Genomic DNA, 21,924 nt, shown 5'->3' with positions numbered 1-21,924 from the left:
AGCATCATCCAAACATGGGATAAGTTAAAATGTGGCATAATTTTGAATAAGAATAAAAGTAATGTTTGACCTTGATACTAGAAACATTCTCCTTAGAATAGAATGTTTCTTTTTTATTTTTTATTATTTTTTTCTGTTGTTGTTGTTGTTTTAGTTATAAATGGACACAACACCTTTATTTATTTATTTTTATGTGGTGCTGAGGATAGAACCCAGGGCCTCACATGTGCTAGGCAAGTGCTCTTCCGCTGAGCCACAGTCCCAGCTCCAAGAATGGAATATGTTGCTTTTTTAAAAATTTTTTTTTATATTTGTTTTTTAGTTGTAATTGAACACAATACCTTATTTATTTCACTTTTTTATTTTTATGTAGTGCTGAGAATCAAACCTAGGGTCTCTCACGTGTGAGGCAAATGCTCTACCACTGAGCCACAACCCCAGTCCCTGAAATATGTTTCTTAATAAGGAATTGCATTCAGGAGTAGAGTCCTTGGTAACTGGGTGGGCAGAGGTTTGGGGAAGTGAGGTGTCACAATAACCCCCAAGATCAAGATAACTTCCTAGTTTCTGACTGGAAGGCCATGCCTCAACTGAGACAAGGAATACTTGGGGAGTTTTCTTGGGAGTGGAGTCAACACAGGAAAATATATATTATGAGGTTCAGCTTTGTGCTAAGGGAACCATAACTCTTAAAATCTGTATTCACAACTTAGTAACAAAATCCTACCATGGTCTTCAATAACCATTCATGAATTAATCACATACCTCAAATGGAATATAGTCTCCTAAAAGGATAGTGACATTATTATACAGTACTTTATACCGAATGACTATAATAGCACAACAATGGCTATCATTTTCATACTTACCTTGTGCCACAGAGTTTTCTAAGGACTGTCTGTGTACTAACTCATTTAATGTTTCCTAAAATCCTGTAAGGTAGGTACTTTCACTATTCTGTTTTCATATAAGGAAACTGATCTTATTCTAGTTAATACATTTTTAATACTCTTTGACTGCATTAAATATTCTTCCTGAAGACCATCAAAAACATGTAACATTCTGACAACCATGGACACAAATAATATTAACTATTTTATCTATTTACTTATGGGGTCTCTAGGGTGTCAGAGTCTTGAAGGTATTAAATTTCTGGATGCCAGATGAATATTGTCATAGAATACCAACTGATATCAAGTTATTATAAAGTACTCTAGATGGTTTAGTGGTGTCATTTGGCACATATTTTACATGTATAGTAAAAGAGTATTTTCTTCCTTAGGGTGGATTTAGGGAAGATGAAGAAGTTAGTGAGGAAGAGCCTGACGATGATGAAGATGATATTGAAAACACCCTCGAAGAAGAGTTTCCAAAAGATGAAGAAGAGATGAGCGAGGAAGATGAAGAACAGGAAATTGATGCAATTGACCGCCTGAGAAGTGAACTGGGAGAAAAATTTGAAACAGAAATGAGTAATTTACAAATGATACAGGTTCTGACTTTTCCTTCATTGTTTCATAATGCCAAAAGTAGCATTTGAGAATGAAACAAAATCAATTTGGTTTACGCCTTATTTTTTTATAACATTTCAAAAGAAGTATTTATTTTAGGGCTGTATTCCCTTGTGTCAGTTAAGAATTCCCACTTAAGAATATGAAAACAAGTCCATAAACCAAGAGCAACATGAAGCTTTACAGGATCAAATTAAATTTAGCTGTCAACACACAGCTAAATTTTGGAAAATATTTGTTTTCTCCCAGAATGAGTAACCATCAGGGACTATGTGCTATGACTAAATACCACCACAATGCTCATTACCATTGACCTGTGATAACTGGTCTTTTGCCCACTAAACATGAGATTTTATGATTTTTCTCATCAGGATGAATTTGAGAAGTTTTTAATACCAATGATTCATATTAATGGAGCTCGGAAAATCCACATTGTACAATATATATTGCATACAAAACTGAAGCCATTGGTGGAAAATCGTGAGAGCATTTTTGAGAAATGTTATCCAATATCCACGCAGCTTGCCGAGAAAATGCTTGCCTTTACCTACAAGTATATAAGTTCATTTGGTTATTGGGACCCTGTAAAGGTAATTTTAGCAAAAACATTTGAAAGCCATGTTTTTTCTTTCTTTTTTTAAAAAAAATGTGTAATATTCTTAACTTATTACAAAAATACTTGGGAATTTCAAATGAAATTATTAAACTTTCATCTTTTTTATTATCAAATGTGTAACATAGAGCAGGCACCCCTCCCCACCCTGAGTTTCTTCTTATCCTAGCTCAATAATGATGATGCTGACAATAATGTTGACCTGTGGCAACTGTCCTGGTATAGCGCTCAGGGAGAAATAATATTATCATACTAGTTTACACCTACTCTGTCAAGTCCAAGAATGACTGATCTGATGGCCATCTGATGCTGTAAAAAGATATTTAAACCTAACTGGAATTAATTACGTAATCCTCATTCTCATCAATATGAAGATATAGGACTGCTCTTCCCACTCCATTCCATACTCAGATTAGGCTGCCTTTCATGGAGATTTTTCCCTTTCATGACTGATGTTAATGTTTATGTGTGAAGGATTTCATCATCTGTACCAAATATGTGGAAGAGAACCTAATGGAATTTGCCTTGCTAGCATACTCCAAAAGATAATAACCCAGGAACCCACTTCTATTAGTCTTCTCTGGCTGCCATGACAAGTCACCACAGACAGGACATCTTAAATGGCAAAAATGTATTCTCTCACAATTCTGGAGGCTGAAAATTCAACATCAAGGTGTTGATAGGCATAGTTTCCTTGAAGTCTTTTTGCTTGGCTTGCAGATGGCTGCCTTCTCAGTATCCACACATGGAGCTTCCTTGATTTGTGTTCCTGGTGTCTCTTCCTCTTCTAAAAGGACATTAGTTTTATCGGATTAGGGCCCTATCCTTGTGACCTCACTTAAACTTAATTGCCTCAACATATGAATTATAGGGGAGAGGGGACAATTAAATCCATAGCACCACTTAGGAATGGATCTGCACCCCTTGGCAGAAACAGTCAATATATACTAAAGATAATATAAAGGAAGTAGAACTATAATTTCATTAACTGATAGAAAATATTTCATTGATTGTATACAGGTATAAAATAATTTATACTTTTTACAGTTATTTTATATTAATATCTGATTATAGTTTTCTTAGTCCATAACAAAGATTCTTTCTTTTTATCTTTTTTTTTTTTTTTGTAGTACAAGGGGGGTGAACCCAGGGGTGCTCTACCACTAAGTTACATTCCCTGGGCCTTTTATTTTTTATTATGCAGTAGGGGCTTGTTAAATGGTCAAGGCTGGCCTCCAACTTGAGAGTTGTTGGGATTACAGATGTGTACCCCCACAATTGCTCACATCTTATTTCACAAATTTTTTAATGTATTTGGAAGAAATGCTGTGTAAATTAATGCTAAGGTCTTACAAATTCAATTGTTTTGCAGTTATATGAAGGAGAAATATTCAAGCCAGTTGAAAATGCAGAGAATCCACTTTATCCTGTAATCCATCGTCAGTATATTTACTTTTTATCTAGTAAGGAAACTAAAGATAAATTCATGAAGAACCCAATCAAATATATACGCCAGCCCAAACCTAAGCTTACTGTGCCTATTAGGATTGTAATTGTGGGGCCTCCAAAATCTGGGAAAACTACAGGTGAGCTTGTATATATATCTTTGTTTTCCTCAAGCATGAAAAAATCTCCTGAAACACAGTGCCAGCATACTCCAAAAGATAATAACCCAGGAACCCACTTGACTCAGAAACCATCAAAATTGACTCAGAGATTAAAAAAAAAAAAACTAAATAGATCAATAACCATCAGAAAAGTATGTTAGCTTTCTGTTTCTGTAACAAAATACCTGAGATAATCAATTTATAGAGAAGAAAGTTTTATTTTGGCTCACAGTTTTGAAGGCTTCAGTCCATGGCCAGCTGGCCCCCATTGTTTTTGAGCCTGTATTGAGGCAGCACAGCATGACAAGGAGTGTTTAGCAGAGCAATACTGCTCACCTGATGGCTGGGTCACAAAAAATAGAAAGGAAGAGACCAAGGTCACACAACCCTGTTCGAAGATAAGCTTTCCAACACCTAAAACCACCACAAAGCCCTACCTCTCTCCTCAGTGTCATGGGTTGGGGACCAAGCCTTTAACATGTGGGCCTTTTTTGGCATACAGACTCAACTTACAGCAAGAAGGCAGTCAGAACTATAACCTGACTTAAAAACAGCTAGGACCAAATGGCTTAGAGAAAAATCATATCAATCTGTAGTTTAAAAAATGCACATTCATTATCTTAATCATTGCTAAAAGATGCATTTCTATTGTGTTTGAATTTTGTATAATTTTGAACTGTAGCTTTTGTTGTTTGTTGTTTCTGTTTTAAGGCAGTAAGTCCAAAAACTAATTGGTTGTACTGTTTCCAAATGACATGGCAAAAATATGAACAGTAGCCACAATGAGAATAGAATAGAAAGTACGGATATAGGACATATTTCAAAGAAAAAAGTTACAAGGTCTCAGCGGCTGACTGAAGAGGAGAAACAGGTCAAAAATTAATTTGTCGCCATGAATAGTAACAGATAGTTATGTGTTCCAGCTTTTCAAATGAAAAGTTCACTTGCCCATTTAAACTTCTTAATACAACAAGGGTCATATTCTTAAAATTCATAAAGATAATGGGTTTTCCCAAGGACAGAAGAACTTTGACATCCAAAATAAAATCCCACATCCAGAGCAAAGGTAACTCCATTTTGCTAAAATGGAGGTTAATTTTTTAATAAGATGTCAAATTTTAAAGCTTAATTATTTTTAGAACTTTAAAAAAATAGGTCTGGTTCCAGCATTTGTGGCGAAACTGAGATTGCTCTGTGGATCTCACAGGGGCTTTCCTTTTGGGTGGCCCTGATAGTTGATTTGTTCAGCTATTCCATCAGATGAGTCGAATGGACATTAGAATTTCAATATCCATTCCATCTACCCAATAAAATTGTTGAAAATATCCAATAAGGCCACAGAAGGAAAAAACAAAAACTGCCTCATAAGCCATAAGTCACTATAAAAATGTCAGGTGTACCATTACAATTTTTAAAAAAAAAATATTTCCTAAAGGATTAACTGAGACCTAGTTGTATAAGGTATGCTATCCTGATTGTAACATGGAATTCGGTGATGGGCAGATAGGAGAATGGTACCATCCAGAATACTGATTAATAAGTCCAGCTACAATTGAGTCTCTGCATCCCCCAAAAAATAAAACCACTAAAGGCATGACAGTGCAGTTATATTGGGTCACGGGCTAGAATGGAACTAATCCATCGTGATGTCTTATTTAAGAGGAACAAGTGGGCAATTATGCGACTTAAGGCCCTGAGGTAGGAACCAGATGCCAGATAAAGTTCACTATTAGCTACCCCCAAGTTAAAATGGGATCAGAGCAAGAAAAGGGACACGTAATTGGACGAGTAGATGGTTTCATGGAGGATGGTAGATTATGGGACCACGGTTGGTACGGGATAGTCATTTGGAACGAGAGAGATTTATGACATAAATGTGGTATGTACCGCTAGTGATCTTAATGTGCTCTGTACTATAAAGAGTTAATATTATGGCAAGTACTGTCATGTTGGCGAGCTTATTATGTCAAGTTATGATGTACTGTATTATGTACTATGTGAGTATTATGGACGTGCTTATATGCATGGTGACAGTTCTATTAATGTTGATTAAACATAGGATGTCCTATGTACGTCTACATGTATATGGATTAGTGATGGTATTATGGGGAAAGGCATTAATGCATGCTGTACGAGTTGTTACATTGTTATTTTGGACATGGTCCCAAATATTAAGAATATACATAGGAATTATTGAAGTGCTCTCAAAAATTTTGCTACTTCATGCAGCTAAAAGAAGATGGGTTTGGTTATGGAAAACCCTCCAAGACACATGAACTCATTAATCAACTTCATCAATCACAAACCTGAATAACTTATCTCTGACAATTATTATTTCAGTAAAATGTGGCAATTTTAATTTTCAGATTTTCTTTGAGGAGTACGAAGATTAGTTGGGTATTGATATCATTAACCAGAGTCTGAAAGTAAGGTTAGCTGATAAATGTGTGAAGTGAAATAAGTTTAACATTTCATATTTTTCAGTGGCCAAAAAACTCGCAAGTGATTATGGCTTAAAACATTTGTCAATAGGAGATGCTTTGCGTACTATATTGAACAATCATGCAGAAACAGAGCTGGGATTGATGTTAAATTGGCATCTCCATAAAGGAATGGTAGCACCTGATGAACTGGCCATCCAAGCCTTAGACCTTGCTCTGATGGACAGTGTGTGCAATACTTCAGGGTAAGAAAGTAGGATGGGAGGAAGGGCCATCAAGAAATTGCTCACTAGCAGTTTAAAAGCACTTGTCTTAAAGAGAGTTTAAAGCTATCATATAGGTTACAATGTACTTCTCAAACTTGGATCAATAATATAGTTACATATTTTAAATTCCCTCAAAGTGAGACTCAACTTGAATGTTCACTTGCTAGATTAGCAGGCAGACCACTTCATCCCTGCAGAACCTCCGAGTTGTACAAAGGCCTCCAGGCTTACACAGTCCACAGAGGAGACCCATGTGACTTCTGCACCCCAAAAGTGCTTCTCACTGCCCCACGGAATTTTGGAAGTGCAGCCTTCCCTGTCTCAGATGGTGCTGATTCTGAGACAAGGTTAAAGATGAATTTGATGCCATGAATAGGAAAGTATAGTTTAATGTTCCAGCTCTTCAGATGAAGAATTTGTTTGTTCACTTAAACTTCTTAATGTGACATGTCATAATCTAAATGTTTATAAAGATAATGGGTTTTCCCAAGGACAACAGAACTTTGACATCCAAAATAAAATCCTACATCCAGAGCAAAGGTAATCTCCATTTTGCTGAAATGTTGGTTAATTTCTGAACAAGATGTCAAATTTTCAAAGCTTAATTATTTTTAGCTCTGTCTGACAGGCTGCCTACCCAGGCAGCAGTGAGCCTCACTTAATGCTGTGTCTGGACAAGAGAGCTACGTGCTTAGCTGTGTGTTTAGTTTACTCTCCTGTGCTGACCCACTGTCTTCCAGCACAGTCACTGCCACACCCAGCGAGTAAAAACTCTACTCCAGAAGCCTAAGGCCCCGCCCTTGAGCCTAGGTCACTGACCTGGTTGTTGTGTGTTCTGAGCCTCTTGGCCCTTCCTTGCCAATGGTCCTGGTCAAGACTTTGAACAGTTCTGATTTCAGTTATGGGGGAGCATATTCTGGAGTGCCACACTTTTCTCCCAGAGCACGCCCTTTGGGATAAGAAGGAACATGTCCAGTTGAGTTACCTCTTCCCTTTTGTTCAGCTTTGCATAGGAGGGACTTTGGTAAGGGCAACTCTGGTTGAGTCACAAAGGTTTTATTTTACCTCAATCCCAGGACAAAGGCTGCTCATTCACCCTGGATTTCCCTAATCCTGAAGGCCACTCAGGTGGCCTTCATAGGACAAAGAAGTTGAGATATTCTCTAAAAACAAAAAGCAACCTTTTCTCTCATAGTAGACCAGCCGTGTTCATTTACATGCTGTTTACCATGAAACTTAGACTGTATACTAGAGACTTCTCTAGAAAGCTCTGGGGGAGCACATTCTGTGACTAAGGCTAGATAGACCCTGATAGATGACAGAGCTGCCTAACTTAGAAAGTCACTCCTCACATAATTTATGGACAGTTTTATTCCTCTCAGTTTGATAATGAAAATCATTCCATTATCTCAAGACTGTTGGACTAACAAATTCCCTTCAGCCTTTCTGTTCAGAGGCACGCATGATGAATCCTGACGGAATGATTCCTACCCAGATATCATCAGGCTCTGCTTGCCAACTCTGCATCTCCCCTTCTGTATCACAGCCTCCTCACAGAATATCCACACACACAAAAAAAGTGTCTCTCTCCTCCCAGAACATCTATTTACTGAGCATCTAATATATGCCAGGTTCTATTCTAGTACATACCTGCTCTTTTAAAAGGTTGAATATCATTTCCTCTGTTTTACTAAAAACTCAAGCTCAGAGAGCTTAAACCAGGTTTCAAATCTGGGTCTGTCTATGTTCTTTCTGCTGCTCATGCTTACACTAATAGCACAACTGGAGCACTGTGTTTAAAATATTCTGTTTTCTCTTAAGTTCTGCCAAAACCTAGTTCTGCAATGCTAAGTGTCTGCATACAGACCTCTCTCCTACCTCTGCCTTCCCAACTGTGTCCCTGTGTGTACTGCCCACCTCCTGGCTCCTGGGATGACTGAGGTTTAGGGTATAGAAATGAAGAAGATAAAGCACAAGAGGATAAACTGGCTCCCTTGTCTGTCTAAACTGGGAGCTATCAGAGTTCATCACTCCCAAATACATGTATTTTAAGTTTGAGACTAAGTATCCAAAATACTTATTTTCTCATTTTTGACTCATTCGAATGCCTTTTAAATTCTGAATGTATTTCACAAGTTGATCTGTTGTTTTAAACATAGACACTTATAAATGCAAATTCTGATATCACCTTCACCCATTCCTATTACTAAATTATACCATATTATTTCTATGTTGCTTAAGAAAGCTAAAATTTCATCCTCCGTATATTCCTTTCCCCTCTCTGCTTCATCCAGTCAATGAATAAATTGTATGTATTTCTGCCTATCATCTCAAATTAAACCACTTCTTTCTCTCCTATGCTAACATTCTGGTCTAAGACATTATTGTCAGATACCTAGATAAACTGAGTTACATAAGGAAAAGCCTAGGGTCAGTCCTGAAAAGATGGACATGTTCTGGAAGGCAGCACAAGAAAGAAGAAATGCAGAATTTTTATTTTCATGTTTCTCTGTGTTAAGCGTTGTCATCGATGGGTACCCTGTAACTGCATATCAGATGAATCTCTTGGAAACCAACTCCATCATTCCCATGATCATCTTTGAGTTGGACGTGCCTTCCAAGGAGATCTTCAAAAGATTGTTCCTGGAAAAAAAAAGTGAACAAAAGTAATGTACACGATTTAAAATCAATGACAAAGAAATGAATTTTAGTCACTGAGAGGAAAAAAGTTATGTTTTTAACAGCTTTTTCCATTCCTTCTCTATTTCTCTATTAGTTTGCCTTATCCATTGCACAACAGTGCTCAGATTATAGCTGTCAAGAATGCAAAGTACCGTAAAAATATCGGTGAGATTAGGCAATATTATCAAGAACAGCATCAGAACTGGTATGTGATTGACGGACTTCACAGTAAGTGGTGGGTGTGGAATGAAGTCACTAAGAAAATTTGCATGATAAACAAACACATGCAGACATACCTGGAAAGAATACGAGAAGGTAAGAAAATATTTTAAAATGTAAAATAAAGTGTGAATGTAAAGTTTAAACATATCCGACCCATATTACCACAATTTATTAAATTTGAACATTTGTCCCAACAATCCTAAGCAGTATTTTTATTTTAAGTATATAGTACTATTCAATTGCTGTGGTGCTATGGTCTGAAATTTTATGTCCTCCAGAAATTCATATGTTGAAATTCAATCCCCAATGCAATAGATTTAGGAGGTGGGGACTTTAAGAAGGGATTAGGTCATGATGTCTCTAGGTCTCTGTCCTCATGAATGGGATTACTGCCCTTATTATGAAGGCTTGAGGGAAACTCTTTACCCCTTCTTTTATGTGAGGATGCAGCAAGAAAGTGCCAGATGCCAATTCTTCTGGCACCCTGATCTTGAACTTCCCCCCCTGGAACTATGAGCAATAAATTCCTGTTGTTTATCAGTTATCCAGTCTAAGACATTTGGTAAGTGGCCCGAAAGGACTAAAATATGTGGGGATATCTATTTTTTTTCTAAAAAATGACTGCTGCTACTCAAACTATCACTTGTTAATTTATTTTTTCTTCTTACTTGACACATAATAATAATATTTGTGGGGTACAGTGTGATAATCAGTACAGGTACACATGTGTAATGGTCAAATTGGGACATTTAGATATCAGCCCTCTTTTAGTTAGCTTTTGCATCACTGTAACCAAAGCACCGAACAAGAACAACTTACAGGAGGAAAAGTTTATTTGGGGCTCATGGTGTCAGAGGCCTCAGTCCGGAGATGACTGATTCCATTACTCTGGGCCAAAGTGAGGCAGCACATGATGAGGGGAAGGCCCAGCAGAGGAAAGCTCTCCGCTCAGGTCAGGGTCAGGAAAGAGATACAGAGAGAACAACTCTTCCAGGGAAGGTCAGTGACCCACCTCCTCCAGCTGCACGGCACTTGCCCACAGTTACCACCCAGTCAGTCCATTCAGACCACATGGACTGGTCAGGTCACAGGTCTCATAATTCAATCATGTTACCTCTGAATATTTCTGCATTAACAGGAGCTTGGGGGAACACCTCACACCTAAACCATAACACATCTCCTTATCATTTCTCTGTGTTTGATGCCTTCAAACTACTCTCTTCCAGTTCTTCGTAAATTATGTTAAGTTGTAAACGTAAGTCACCCTGCTATGCTGTAGAACACTACAGCTTATTCCTCCAGTCTAACTCTATTTTGGTACCCTCTGTCTCCCTTACACCCTCCTCTTCCTAGCCTCTAGTAATCACTGTTCTATTCTTCTTTTCTAAGATTAATATGTGATAGTTATCTTTACATGTCTGGCTTATTTCACTTGACATAGTGTCCTCCAGCTCCATCATTTTGCTGCAAATGACAGAATTTCGTCCTTTTTAATGAATGAAAGGACTACTTTAAAATATATTGGCATCAAATTCACTCATTTTTATACTAAGATGTATAAAAAAATTTAATTTTCTGTAACATCTCATATTGCTTTGGAGTCCCCGCTCTAATAGAAAAAAACTCTTAAACTTATCCATTAAAGGACCTTGGACTCTTTCTTTCTAAAACATCCTCTTTAGGGTAAAACCAATCCCTTTTGGATACATGGTTCTTATCTTCCCTAGGGTGGCATCTGGACACAATGAAAAATTAGTGTCAGTAATATCATGTCAACAACCTATTTGCATTTCCTGAAATCTATCCCATAGAAATTTTTTAAATATATAGCAAATATATATATATATATATATGTTTATATATACATACATACATTTACATATATATACCCATACACACACATTCCAGTTTTTACACACATAAATAATTACGTAGGCTTATATAAATATTGTTTATAATATATAGTTTATAATAGCTAAAAACTAAAACAGAACACTTATCAATAGATAGTTAAGTAAACTATATGTATATTTATATAGTGAAGTACTGTGTATCAATTCAAAAAATTAGGTAAATCATATAAACCAATATAGAAAGATATCAAAGACCATGACTAACTGATAAAAACAAGTTGCAGAATAATATTTTAGGGCACATTGACATAAGCACACTAGATGCAAAAATATGATATATGCAAATATATAGAAAAAAGACTGAAAAGGATATAAACCTAACAATGATTACCTCTCGGGAAGGGTGTTAGTTTGAGATGTCGGAGGTATGAATAGTAACTTTGACTTTTTACTTTATCATTTGGAATTTTTAAATGCGTGGTATTTTTGTGTAGTGCTGTGTAATTGAAATTATTTCATTTTTTAAAAAATCTTTGTTTCATATGAAAATATATAATAATAATAGTTAATATATTAATAACAGGGAAAGCTGCCCTCATCGACAAGTTGTGTATCACACCTCAAGAACTGATTTCTCGCCTGGGAGAATTTGGACAGTTCTGCCCTGTCAGCCTGGCAGAATCATATGAATTATGTGACTGCTCTGTAACTGACTCCTTGGAATTTGCAGCAGAGTTCAGAGGTCACTATTATAAAATGAGTTCCGAGGAAAAACTAAATGTAAGTTTTTTTCCTAAATCCAAATACTTACCAAGGATAGAAAGTACCTTATCTTGGAATTCTTCAAAGAGCCAAGGGGTGGACACTCCTGGAAACACCCAGAAACTTGGGACCAGAAGCCCCATTATTGGGATCTTTGTCTCTGAAACCAGTGATCAGTCCTGAGAGCAAATCTCAGAACATATTTTGAAATAGCAGAAGCCCTGGGGCAGTGATGGGCTCTTGGCCTTAGCCAGCTATCAGATAGGGAGAGCATATGATTAGCCTCACCAATATAGAGGGTGCTGAGCATAGAGGCCTCAACTCATAGGTGGGCATCCAGGAGATTCATCTCCAAAGGCTGCAAAGTAAAGAAAAGAGTCAATAGAGGCTTGGTGCGGTGGTACACACCTGTGCTCCCAGCAACTAAGGAGGATTGCAAGTTTGAGGCCAACCCCAGCAACTTAGCAAGGCTCTAAGAAAATTGATGGGATCCTGTCTCAACATAGAAAATAAAAAGGACTGGGGATATAGCTCAGTGCAAAAGTGAGCCTGGGTTAACTCCCAAGGACCAAAAAAAGTCAATAGAAATGAAACAACAGGTGACATATGTCTACTATATACTACTGTGTACTGTACTTTTAAAAAAGTGTATGTGGTTTTTTGTTTTATTTTTGTTTTAGCAGTATTGGGATCAAACCCAGGGCCTCATGCATGCTTGGAGAATACTTACCACTGAGCTATGTTCCCAACCCTTAAAATTTTTTTCATACAGTTTTCCCTCAGTAGAGATTGGTTCCAGTACACCTCCAAACAAAGACACAAAAATCCCTGAAAGTCAAGTCCCTTATACAAAATGGCATAGTATTGCATATAACCTACACACACCTTCCCATATGCTTTATGTCATCTCTAGATTATTCATAATACCTAATACAATGTAAATGCCACATAACTAGTTGTTGTTCTGTTTTGTTTAGAGAATAATAACAGGGAAAGTCTGTACATGTTCACTATAGAACCAATGTTTCTTTCCTGAGTATTTTTTATCCCTGGTTGGTTGAACCCAAGGATTTAGGCCCTGCTGATAGAGAGGACCAGCTGTTTATGTCCATGGATATGGAAGGTCAACTGTACTTCTGGGATGTGTTTTTTTTTTTTCTTTGTTTTTGTAGCACTGGAGACTTAGGCCAGGGGTGCTCTATCACCAAACTACATCCCCACCCCTTTTTAGTTTTTATTTGGGGACAAGTTGCCCAGACTGGTCTCCACCTTGTGATCTCCTGCCTCAGCCTCTCAAGTAGCCAGGATTACAGGCACGTGCCACCATGCCTGACTGTACTTTTGTTTAATGGAACAAAAATGAGGTTTTGTTCTGGAATTATAATATCCATAATTTGATGATATAAAATGGTTGGTAGTTGAAGGCAATAATGAAAACTGATCAGATGTCTCTGAACATTTTATTTTCCTCTGAAGAAGTAGAATTATTGTTATTTCTTTGTTGAGATAATTCATTTCTTTCCTCTTTTTAAATAGTATTCCCAAAACTTAAAAAGTAGAAGTGACATGAGAGATCATGTATCTGGCCTACCCTGTCCATTTTACAGAGTAACTGACTCTAGAGAAGTTAATTCACCTTCCGAAGGGCATTACTCAACTAGTTAATTACACTGCAGGACAGGAATACAGGCCAGCAGGTGATTCACACTGCCTGTCACGTAGTTGAAGCTCAACAATTCATTTTTATATGAATGAATGAGGTGAGGAGAGACATGATCATTTGGGAGATTACCATATGGAACTTCCTACTGGAAAAGTTATCATAGTGTGGAGAACAGCTCTCAGGTGATTTGAAGGGCACAACATTGCAACTGAAAATGGAGAAAAGAACAGGAGAGCCTCCATGGATTTTTTACAGGGATACTGTAGCTGTTTTAAATGGTCTTGCTTCTGTAATCCTTTTTTAATAGAAATTTTTGGAGAACCCAGAATTGTACGTGACTCCCTTGGCACCTCATCCACTCCCACCTGCTGACAGGATTCCCAAAAGGCTGACGCTGTCAGAGCTGAAGAGTCGATTCCCCAAGTGTGCAGAACTCCAGGGCTATTGTCCGGTGACCTATCAGGATGGAAAACAAAGGCAAGTCCTCACCCTCAGAGAAGTATAGAAAGTTGCCCCTATTCAGAATGAGTACTTCATAGCATAGTTTTGATCAAAAGAGCAGGCTGGTGCCGTGTCGCACGCCTGTAATCCCAGTGGCTCGGGAGGCTGAGGCAGGAGGATCATGAGTTCAAAGCCAGCCTCTGCAAAAACAAGGCGATAAGCAACTCAATGAGACCCTGTCTCTAAATTAAAAGACAAATTAGGGCTGGGAATGTGGCTCAGTGGCTGAGTGCCCCTGAGTTCAATCCCCAGAATGGCTGCTACTTTTTAATTGGGAAAATATTCTGTTTCTTCCTTGAGCTGCATAAGTAGAAAAAGAAAACATTGACATTTTGTTTACACAGAAGGGTGTTTTTTATTTTGCTTTGGTTTTGATCTTTCAGATATGAAGCCCTCGTACCTGGTAACATTAATTATGCTGTAGAATACCGTGATCGTATATATATTTGTGAGAGTAAAGAAAAACTTGATAAATTCCTGAGGTGAGATTATTTACTAAGTCATAAATATTCACTGAATATTTTCTGTGTTCCATGCACCGTGCTGGGTAATGGAGGAGTAGAGAGCAAGGACTAGTCCTTGCTGTCCCAAATCCTGAGGCTTCCTTCTGTTAAAATAGACTTCAAAGTACCTGATAACAACAGCCTGTGATGGGGCCCAAGGGCGGGAAGCACCTGGAGTTCTGGGATCAAAACATGCAGCCCAAAGGCACAATTGAATTGTTTAAATGAGGACTGAGAATGGGTTAGATAAAGGGACAAAATCTGGCCCTGGGGATCAGGCAACTGCAGAAATTCAGCATGGCTGGATGTGATGTGGAGAGGGAGAGAGGCAGAAGTAAGGCTGGAGGAGGTGAGCAGGGCCAGAGTGCAGAGGGTAAATAAAACCACCATACAGCACTTGGACTTGACCCTAAGGAGAGTATAAATACACTGTCTGGTATTAAGGTAGGTCAGTGTTAGAATCAGATTTGTTCCAGAGGGAGACCACTATGGAGTGTTGAGTTTGGGTTAGAGGCAGGAATACCATTTAGGAGGCTGATAGTGTAGTCCTGTCCAAAATACTATGATATTGCCTCAGCAGGCTTGGGACCACACTCTGCTAAACACCCACACAGCAGTGTCAGAAGAATTTACATGGGAGACTGAAAAAGAAGAACCCCATAAAAAGAACCACAGAGAGATGAAAGGAGAGCAGGATAGGAGGCTATGGGGAGGTGGAGGGAAAGACAGAAAGTCTGTGGGAGGGAATGGCCAACAGGTTTAAATGCTGCTGGGAGGTCAAGCTACACAAGGACTGAAATGCCTGTGAGATTCTGGTCATCCCAGGCCACTGGTGATCTTGGGAATAATGTTGATTAGAGTGAGATGAGGAGTGGAGTGGAAGAGAGATGAGAGGATTAGGACCTCCTGTAGTTCAGAGATTACAAACACAGATGTCCTCAGCAGACAGGAGGAAAAGGAGCAAAGGGAAGCCGGTTGCTTATGAAAGAGGACAAGTGGCAAGTGGTGGGAAGGGCTGCAAACTGGACCCCACAGCCCCTGGCTAAAGGGGACAGCAGTTGCTCATGTACTACCAGACAGTTCTTGTTTCCACAGAAGTTGGAAATGAATTTTCTTTAAACTTTATGATTATTAAACATTCATGACTGCTTCGAATGTTTAAATAAAATACCATGTAGATCCCATCACTTCTGTAGCTAGAACTCAGTTAGTTTGTGATCTCTAGGAAGACTCATTGTTTCAACCGTAGTAAGAAAAAAGCTGTTAGTTGCTGGGAGCAGTGTAAAGGACTGAAGGAGTGAAGTTGGATTTTCTTTAATAAAAGGAATTATGAGTGTATTTAAATGCAGATATATGGGAAGAATTCAATAAAGAAGGAGAGAGAAACTGCCATAGTAAGATACATGGGGGGAGAGGATGCAGTGGGGAACCAAGTGTGGCCAGGGACTGATCTTAGATAGAAGGTCTGCCAGGAAAGAGGACCATATGTGTGGCTTTGCTTCAACAGCCGATGGAGGATGGCTTCCATCCAGATGGCTTCCTTCCTGTATATCACATGGCATCTGCCTGAGGGATAGAAGGAAGTACTTAGAAAATCAAACTAGAGGAGAATAAAGAAAGTTCTATATAGTTGCTGTGAAAAATAAGACAAGGTGAACAGGGCTGGGATCCCAAATGAATTGTACATCTATATTTCTGAATGTGCAGAATGAGTATATTTATGAGTATCCATTTAATGAACTTTGTGTTTTTAGGTTTCCACTGAAATACTGGGATCAGAAGCTTCCATACAAACTACCTCCATTAAAGGAACCAATAAACCTTACTAGTCTCCCTTTGCCTGGCTATCTGGAACAGGTTTTGTTACATGATTTTTCTGTGATACACATTAGAAGAATACAATGGTCTATTCTTTTCAATTTTTATTTTGGTAGCATTGAAATTCAAGACAGAGTTTTATGAATTTAAGTTAAAAATCCACTCTTAATGTACTTAAGGATAAAATGTGTGAAAAGCCCCTACTTCCACAGCCAATTCCTAAATATCTGCACTAGAGTGAAGAAAGAGTAGATCATATAAATTTACTTACATTTAACTTATAGTTGTTTGGTTTCTTTTTCCTTCTTTCTTTCTTTCTTTCTTTCTTTCTTTCTTTCTTTCTTTCTTTCTTTCTTTCTTTCTTTCTTTCTTTCTTTTTTTTTTTTCGGTACTAGGAATTTAACCCAGAGAACTTCACCACAGAGCCACATCCCCAGCCCTTTTGATTTTTCCTTTTGAGACAGGGTCTTGCTAAGGTGCTTAGGGCCTCACTAAGTCACTGATGTTGGCCTAGAACTTTGTGATCCTTCTGCATCAGCCTCCCAAGTTGCTGGGAGTAGAGTCATGTGCCGCTATGCCCAGCTGGTTCCCGTTTTAAAATTTCAGTCTGTACATTTTTTCATAAGTTGAAATGTGCAGATTCAGTCTCCAAGCAGCTTCTTCACTGCTCAAGAGTCAAGCTGCAATACCAGAAAAGTATTTTGCCCCAAATCCAGATGAAGCTATCTACTGGTGTCATCTTATTTAATCTTGATGTAACTCTTTTTAAAATAGTAAGTTTATCAGTAGTTAACTACTATTTTGACAGCTATTTTTAAAAATTCTATAAAATAAATGCCCAGGGCACAATTTTATACCTTTATCACAAATTCTTAACTACATTGTCTTTTTCAACGTGCTAGAAAGTTAGTCTTCAGTCTGGTTTAATATCAAAATTCCAGGGAAGCTCACCCAGAGAAAAATATTCTCATAAAGGCCAAATTTTATAATTAAATTCTTATCTTCTGAGCTCTAGAATTTTGAGTGTGGTGATAATTCTGATCTTTTGAAGCAGAGATGAGCCCAGATAGCTCAAAGCCCAGTGGTCCCTTCTTTATTTTTTCTTTTCTTTTTTGTTATGGAAAATGTCCACATATAAAAATAGAATGGTGTAATGAAGCTCATGCATGTATCCATTACCCAACTGGTACTAAGTCAATTTACATCTCATTTTTCCTAATTAAATGTAGTTAGTATATTCTTTCCTGTTGGCTAAATGGTCGTCTGACTTTCTTTATAACCCTCCTTCACAACCTCAGGGAGGTTATTTGAGGAAAGGAATAGGCCTCTCTATTTTTCTTCACTGAGAAAAGAAACCAAACTCAAATAAATACATGATTTAAATTATTCCCTTCCTACAGGGTACTGCATCTTCTTTAATTAAAGCAATGAATGCAGCAGGATGCCTGAAGCCCAAATTCCCCTTCTTAAGTGTACAGAGATCTGCATTATTGTATATAGCATTCCATCTAAAAGGTATGTCTTTTTTAGTGATACACTGCTCAGAACTAATTTATCATTCATTGTAGTATACATTATAAATAAGATAAATAGGATTGTTAAACTGGGCTGGTTGCTTTATTGAAGAGAAAGAGAGAGTGGGAGGGGCAGATGCAATACAAAATAACAAAAAATATCAAAACTGAATAACTAGTTTGAAAGCAAGGACTATAACTAATATAGTTAGTTCTTAATAATCCATGCCACAAAGAAAGGTGAATATAGACAATTATGGTCAAAAATAGAATCCTCAAATCCTGTCTGGAAAGTGACTGTCTCCTTAGCCACCCATCACTGTGCAACTCACTCACACACCCAGTTTTATTTCTCTTTCAGTTAATAACTCACTAACCTATCAGAAAACATTCACAAAAATTCTGTGGAATTTTCTACAGCATTTAATCCCAAAGGTTCTGAATATACAAGAAAAAAGTATAAGAAGAAGATGGAACAGTTTATGGAGAGATGTGAACTCATAACGTACTTGGGTGATAAGATGACCAGACAATACAAGGAACCTCAGTTTAGAGCAATTGACTTTGATCATAAATTACAGACCTTTCTCTCCCTTAAAAATATAGACCCACTTAGTGGATAGTTTGCTTAGGTTTCCACAATCTGAATCTCAAGAGTTATCTCCAGGTGATAGAAGAAAGTTGAGAGAAAACTGAAAAATCTCTCCCTCTGTGAAGTACATTTCCTTCCCTGAGTGATGTTCCATGGTTGCCAGAATTCAAATGGACTCAAAAGGTCTACTAGCCAGGAAAAGTTGCTCTTCTGTAAGAATAAATTTGAATATAATTTTAAAGTGTATTGCTCTTTGCCTGAAACTTTGATGCTTTAACAAAACAGACATTTATTTAATTTCATTTAGAATATTTAAATAACCTATTTTATTTAATAAACTTATTTTCCTTTCTAAATTTTCAGTAGAAAAATCTCAGTTAAAATTACTCATATAAAATGTTATAAAGCTTTGAGAAGCAAAATTAACATTGATATAAACCAGAAATTTTGTTTATACTTTTTACATAGGAGTTGTTTATAAACTTTGTGAACATAACACACTATCATTTTCCTGACAAAATAAATGGGTAATTTTGAAGTAACTGACTGTCTGCCTGCCTCTTTTCTTGAAGTTGAGAGCAAACTGAAGCATACTTTATATATTGTTTTGTAATTAGAAATCACCTGAAATTTTAGGAAAGATGAACTCTTATTATATGACATCTATCAAAATATAAAATAGAGGAAAATGTACTAATTGAATCTGAATGAGATCTTAAAAAAATAAAGTCAATTTTTCAGCAGCAGTATTAAAATCTAAAATATTAAATAGTAATATTGGCTCTCTCAAAAATACAAACATTAATTATGTAACCAGTAAATCTTGAATTCTCTGACTCTTAGTTTTTTAATCTCTAAAATGAATGATTTAGCTCCTTGATCCCTATAATTCAGTAAAGTTAATTAAAAACTTGAAGCCTGTTTTACATATATTTTTATTATACATTTTATAATAAAATAATTTTTAAACAAATAGAAGCCTATTATCAAAGTTAGGATAAACCTCAAAGCCTGGTTCAGGAGCTGGGGAGTAGTTGCTTGGAGCTACAAAGTTTTCTGTTGATGTAAATTCCACTCTCTCTTAACTCCCTTCCTTTACTTACTACCTGTAATTTACCATATTCCTATCACCAGACTACCTTCTGCTGAATTTTTCATTCTTAACAGGATACAGATGTTCCCAAGTTTCAGTCTATAGGTAAATTGAATTTCCTTTAGCACATTTCATTTCTTCTTATGAAGGACACCAGTCCCATCAGAATACATCCAAGTGTTTCCTTGGACTTCCAGAGAGTATTTCACATGCTCAAGAGCGAGTCCAGAACCACGGGACATCAGCCATCTCCTGGGATCATGTTCTCTAATATGATTTCTGCTTCTTCCTGCTGATCCCCTGGCTAGAGCAGGAAACCTCCCACATTCAAGATAGGGCCAGTTTGGATTCCAAAGAAAGAAGCAGTATGCCAGGTGATCAGTCCAAAGCATTTAGAGGAACTGATGTATAGAAGGGGCTGCAGTGAGATAACGGGTATTCTACAGAGGTATTTCCACAAGGAAGAGGTCAAGCCATGGTTTGTATAAGAAGGTTTAAGGAATTTGGCTTAAGGCCCAGGTTAGTTTCTTTTAGTATTTAGGGCAACAGTTTAACTGTGTTTGCTTGGATTCAAGCCTGTCAGGAAAACATGCAGCTGGACTAATCCTAGAGGCATCAAGACACCCTGTGTTTCTCAGTCAGGACAGAATAAAAAGCAAAAGAAACAGAGTGTGGGTATGGGGGAGGGGCTACAGCTTCACCCTGAGAATGGTACAAATCCAAGAAATGTCTTCTGAGCTCCACCACCTTCATATGCCACAGTTCTAGAGAATGATCGATGGCTTCCTCCAGCCTTTAACTGCCAACTGATCATGACCCTCTCCTTCCTCCAGTCTCCTGCCTGGTTCTCCTGAACCAGTAGGCACAGGGCTCTGTTGATAAAGTCTCCTTGAGTCCTTTCAGCCTTCCCAAGGTCAAATGAATTGGACAGGATAGAAATTGGATTGGGAAAAGAAAGAAAAACTCTGGATATTCCATTTCATCTACCAATATTCACTCTGTAAGTGATTCAACTTAAATAGTTCATAATCTATGCTCTGATAATTTTACTATTATATTCTAAATTTCAACAGGCATGGTGGAATCCCAGGGGCTTGGAAGGCTTGGAAGGGGCTGGAGGATCCCGAGTTCAAAGCCAGCCTCAGTAAAAGCAAGGCGCTAAGCAACTCAGTGAGACCCTGTCTCTAAATAAAACACAAATAGGGCTGGGGATGTAGCTCAGTGGTCGAGTGCCCCTGAATTCAATCCCAGGTACCCTCCCCCTAAAACACACACACACACACACACACACACACACAAAGGTTGTGGTTCAGTGGTAGAGCACTTGCCTAGCACATGCAAGGCACTGGGTTTGATTCTCAGCACTACACATAAATAAATAAATAAAATAAAGGTTCATCAACATCTAAAAAAATTTTTATCCCCAATTCCATTCTCAGCACTGAATCCTGATTCTTTAATTCATATTGTATGTCAGATATGGCTATCTAGTTGACATCTCAAATTTAATTAATAGGTCCATCTTCTACTTGTTACCCAATCCAAATCTTCTTCCTCCAGATAAATGAATGGTAACACTGTACAAAAGATCTGGCCCCAAACCCAGGGTCAATCTTGATTACATTCTTTCCCTCACTCCTCCAATTGACTTTCTCAGCAAATCCTGTCAGACCCCCACCCCACACCACCAAATACCTTGAATATGGGCTTTTTCACATCTTGCACTGTTCACCCTAATCCCTATGTCTGTACCCAAGTCCCTCTAGGATCTACTCTTCCTCCTGCAGCTGGAGTAGTCCTTAAATACATAAATCAGATTTCACCAGTCTTTATGAGATCTTCCATTGGTCCCCATTTCAATTAAAATAAAATCCACCTTGTATTATTTTTCCCTTTCCCCTCACTTCCTCTTGTATATAATTTTGTATAACCCTGAGGGTCTCCTTCCATTTCCAAGCAATTTCCCTTCTCTCTCCCTGTCCCTCCCACCTCTCATCCCTGTTTAATGTTAGTCCTCTTCTATCTGTATACGGGGTAAAAATGGGAGTTCATAACCCACTTGAATCAAAGTGTGAAATATGATATATCAAGAACTATGTAATGTTTTGAACAACCAATAAAAAATTTAAAATAAATAAATAAATAAAATCCAGCCTTCTTATTCTTGGCATAAAAGACTTTACGTGACCTAAGCCTTTCTACCTTTTTAACATCTTCTCTATCCTTTTCTTTTCCTTTCTTTTGGATTGATTACATTTCTCTACACTTGTCAAAGTCAGTTAT

The 21,924-nt window shown here is 37.6% G+C and overlaps 1 protein-coding gene across 1 annotated transcript in view; it reads left to right on the top strand.

Moving 5' to 3' along the window:
* AK9 (adenylate kinase 9) overlaps positions 1–18,579 on the top strand; it is a gene marked incomplete at its 3' end in the record, with an annotated part of 141,143 nt that extends 122,564 nt beyond the window's left edge. The window contains exons 30-41 of the mRNA XM_081295818.1: positions 1,283–1,492; positions 1,883–2,101; positions 3,497–3,710; positions 6,216–6,417; positions 8,958–9,104; positions 9,215–9,435; positions 11,779–11,975; positions 13,928–14,097; positions 14,505–14,603; positions 16,379–16,481; positions 17,843–17,957; positions 18,377–18,579. Coding sequence (XP_081151944.1) covers positions 1,283–1,492; positions 1,883–2,101; positions 3,497–3,710; positions 6,216–6,417; positions 8,958–9,104; positions 9,215–9,435; positions 11,779–11,975; positions 13,928–14,097; positions 14,505–14,603; positions 16,379–16,481; positions 17,843–17,957; positions 18,377–18,579 — 2,100 coding nt within the window. The remainder of the gene's footprint in view (positions 1–1,282; positions 1,493–1,882; positions 2,102–3,496; positions 3,711–6,215; positions 6,418–8,957; positions 9,105–9,214; positions 9,436–11,778; positions 11,976–13,927; positions 14,098–14,504; positions 14,604–16,378; positions 16,482–17,842; positions 17,958–18,376) is intronic.
* Between the last annotated feature and the right edge of the window lie 3,345 nt (positions 18,580–21,924).

The sequence above is a fragment of the Spermophilus citellus genome (assembly GCF_964194105.1).
Source record: "Spermophilus citellus genome assembly, chromosome: 5".
Lineage (NCBI taxonomy): Eukaryota > Metazoa > Chordata > Mammalia > Rodentia > Sciuridae > Spermophilus > Spermophilus citellus.
The sequence above is the reverse complement of the archived record's forward strand: the minus strand, read 5'-3'. Positions and strand labels throughout refer to the sequence as shown.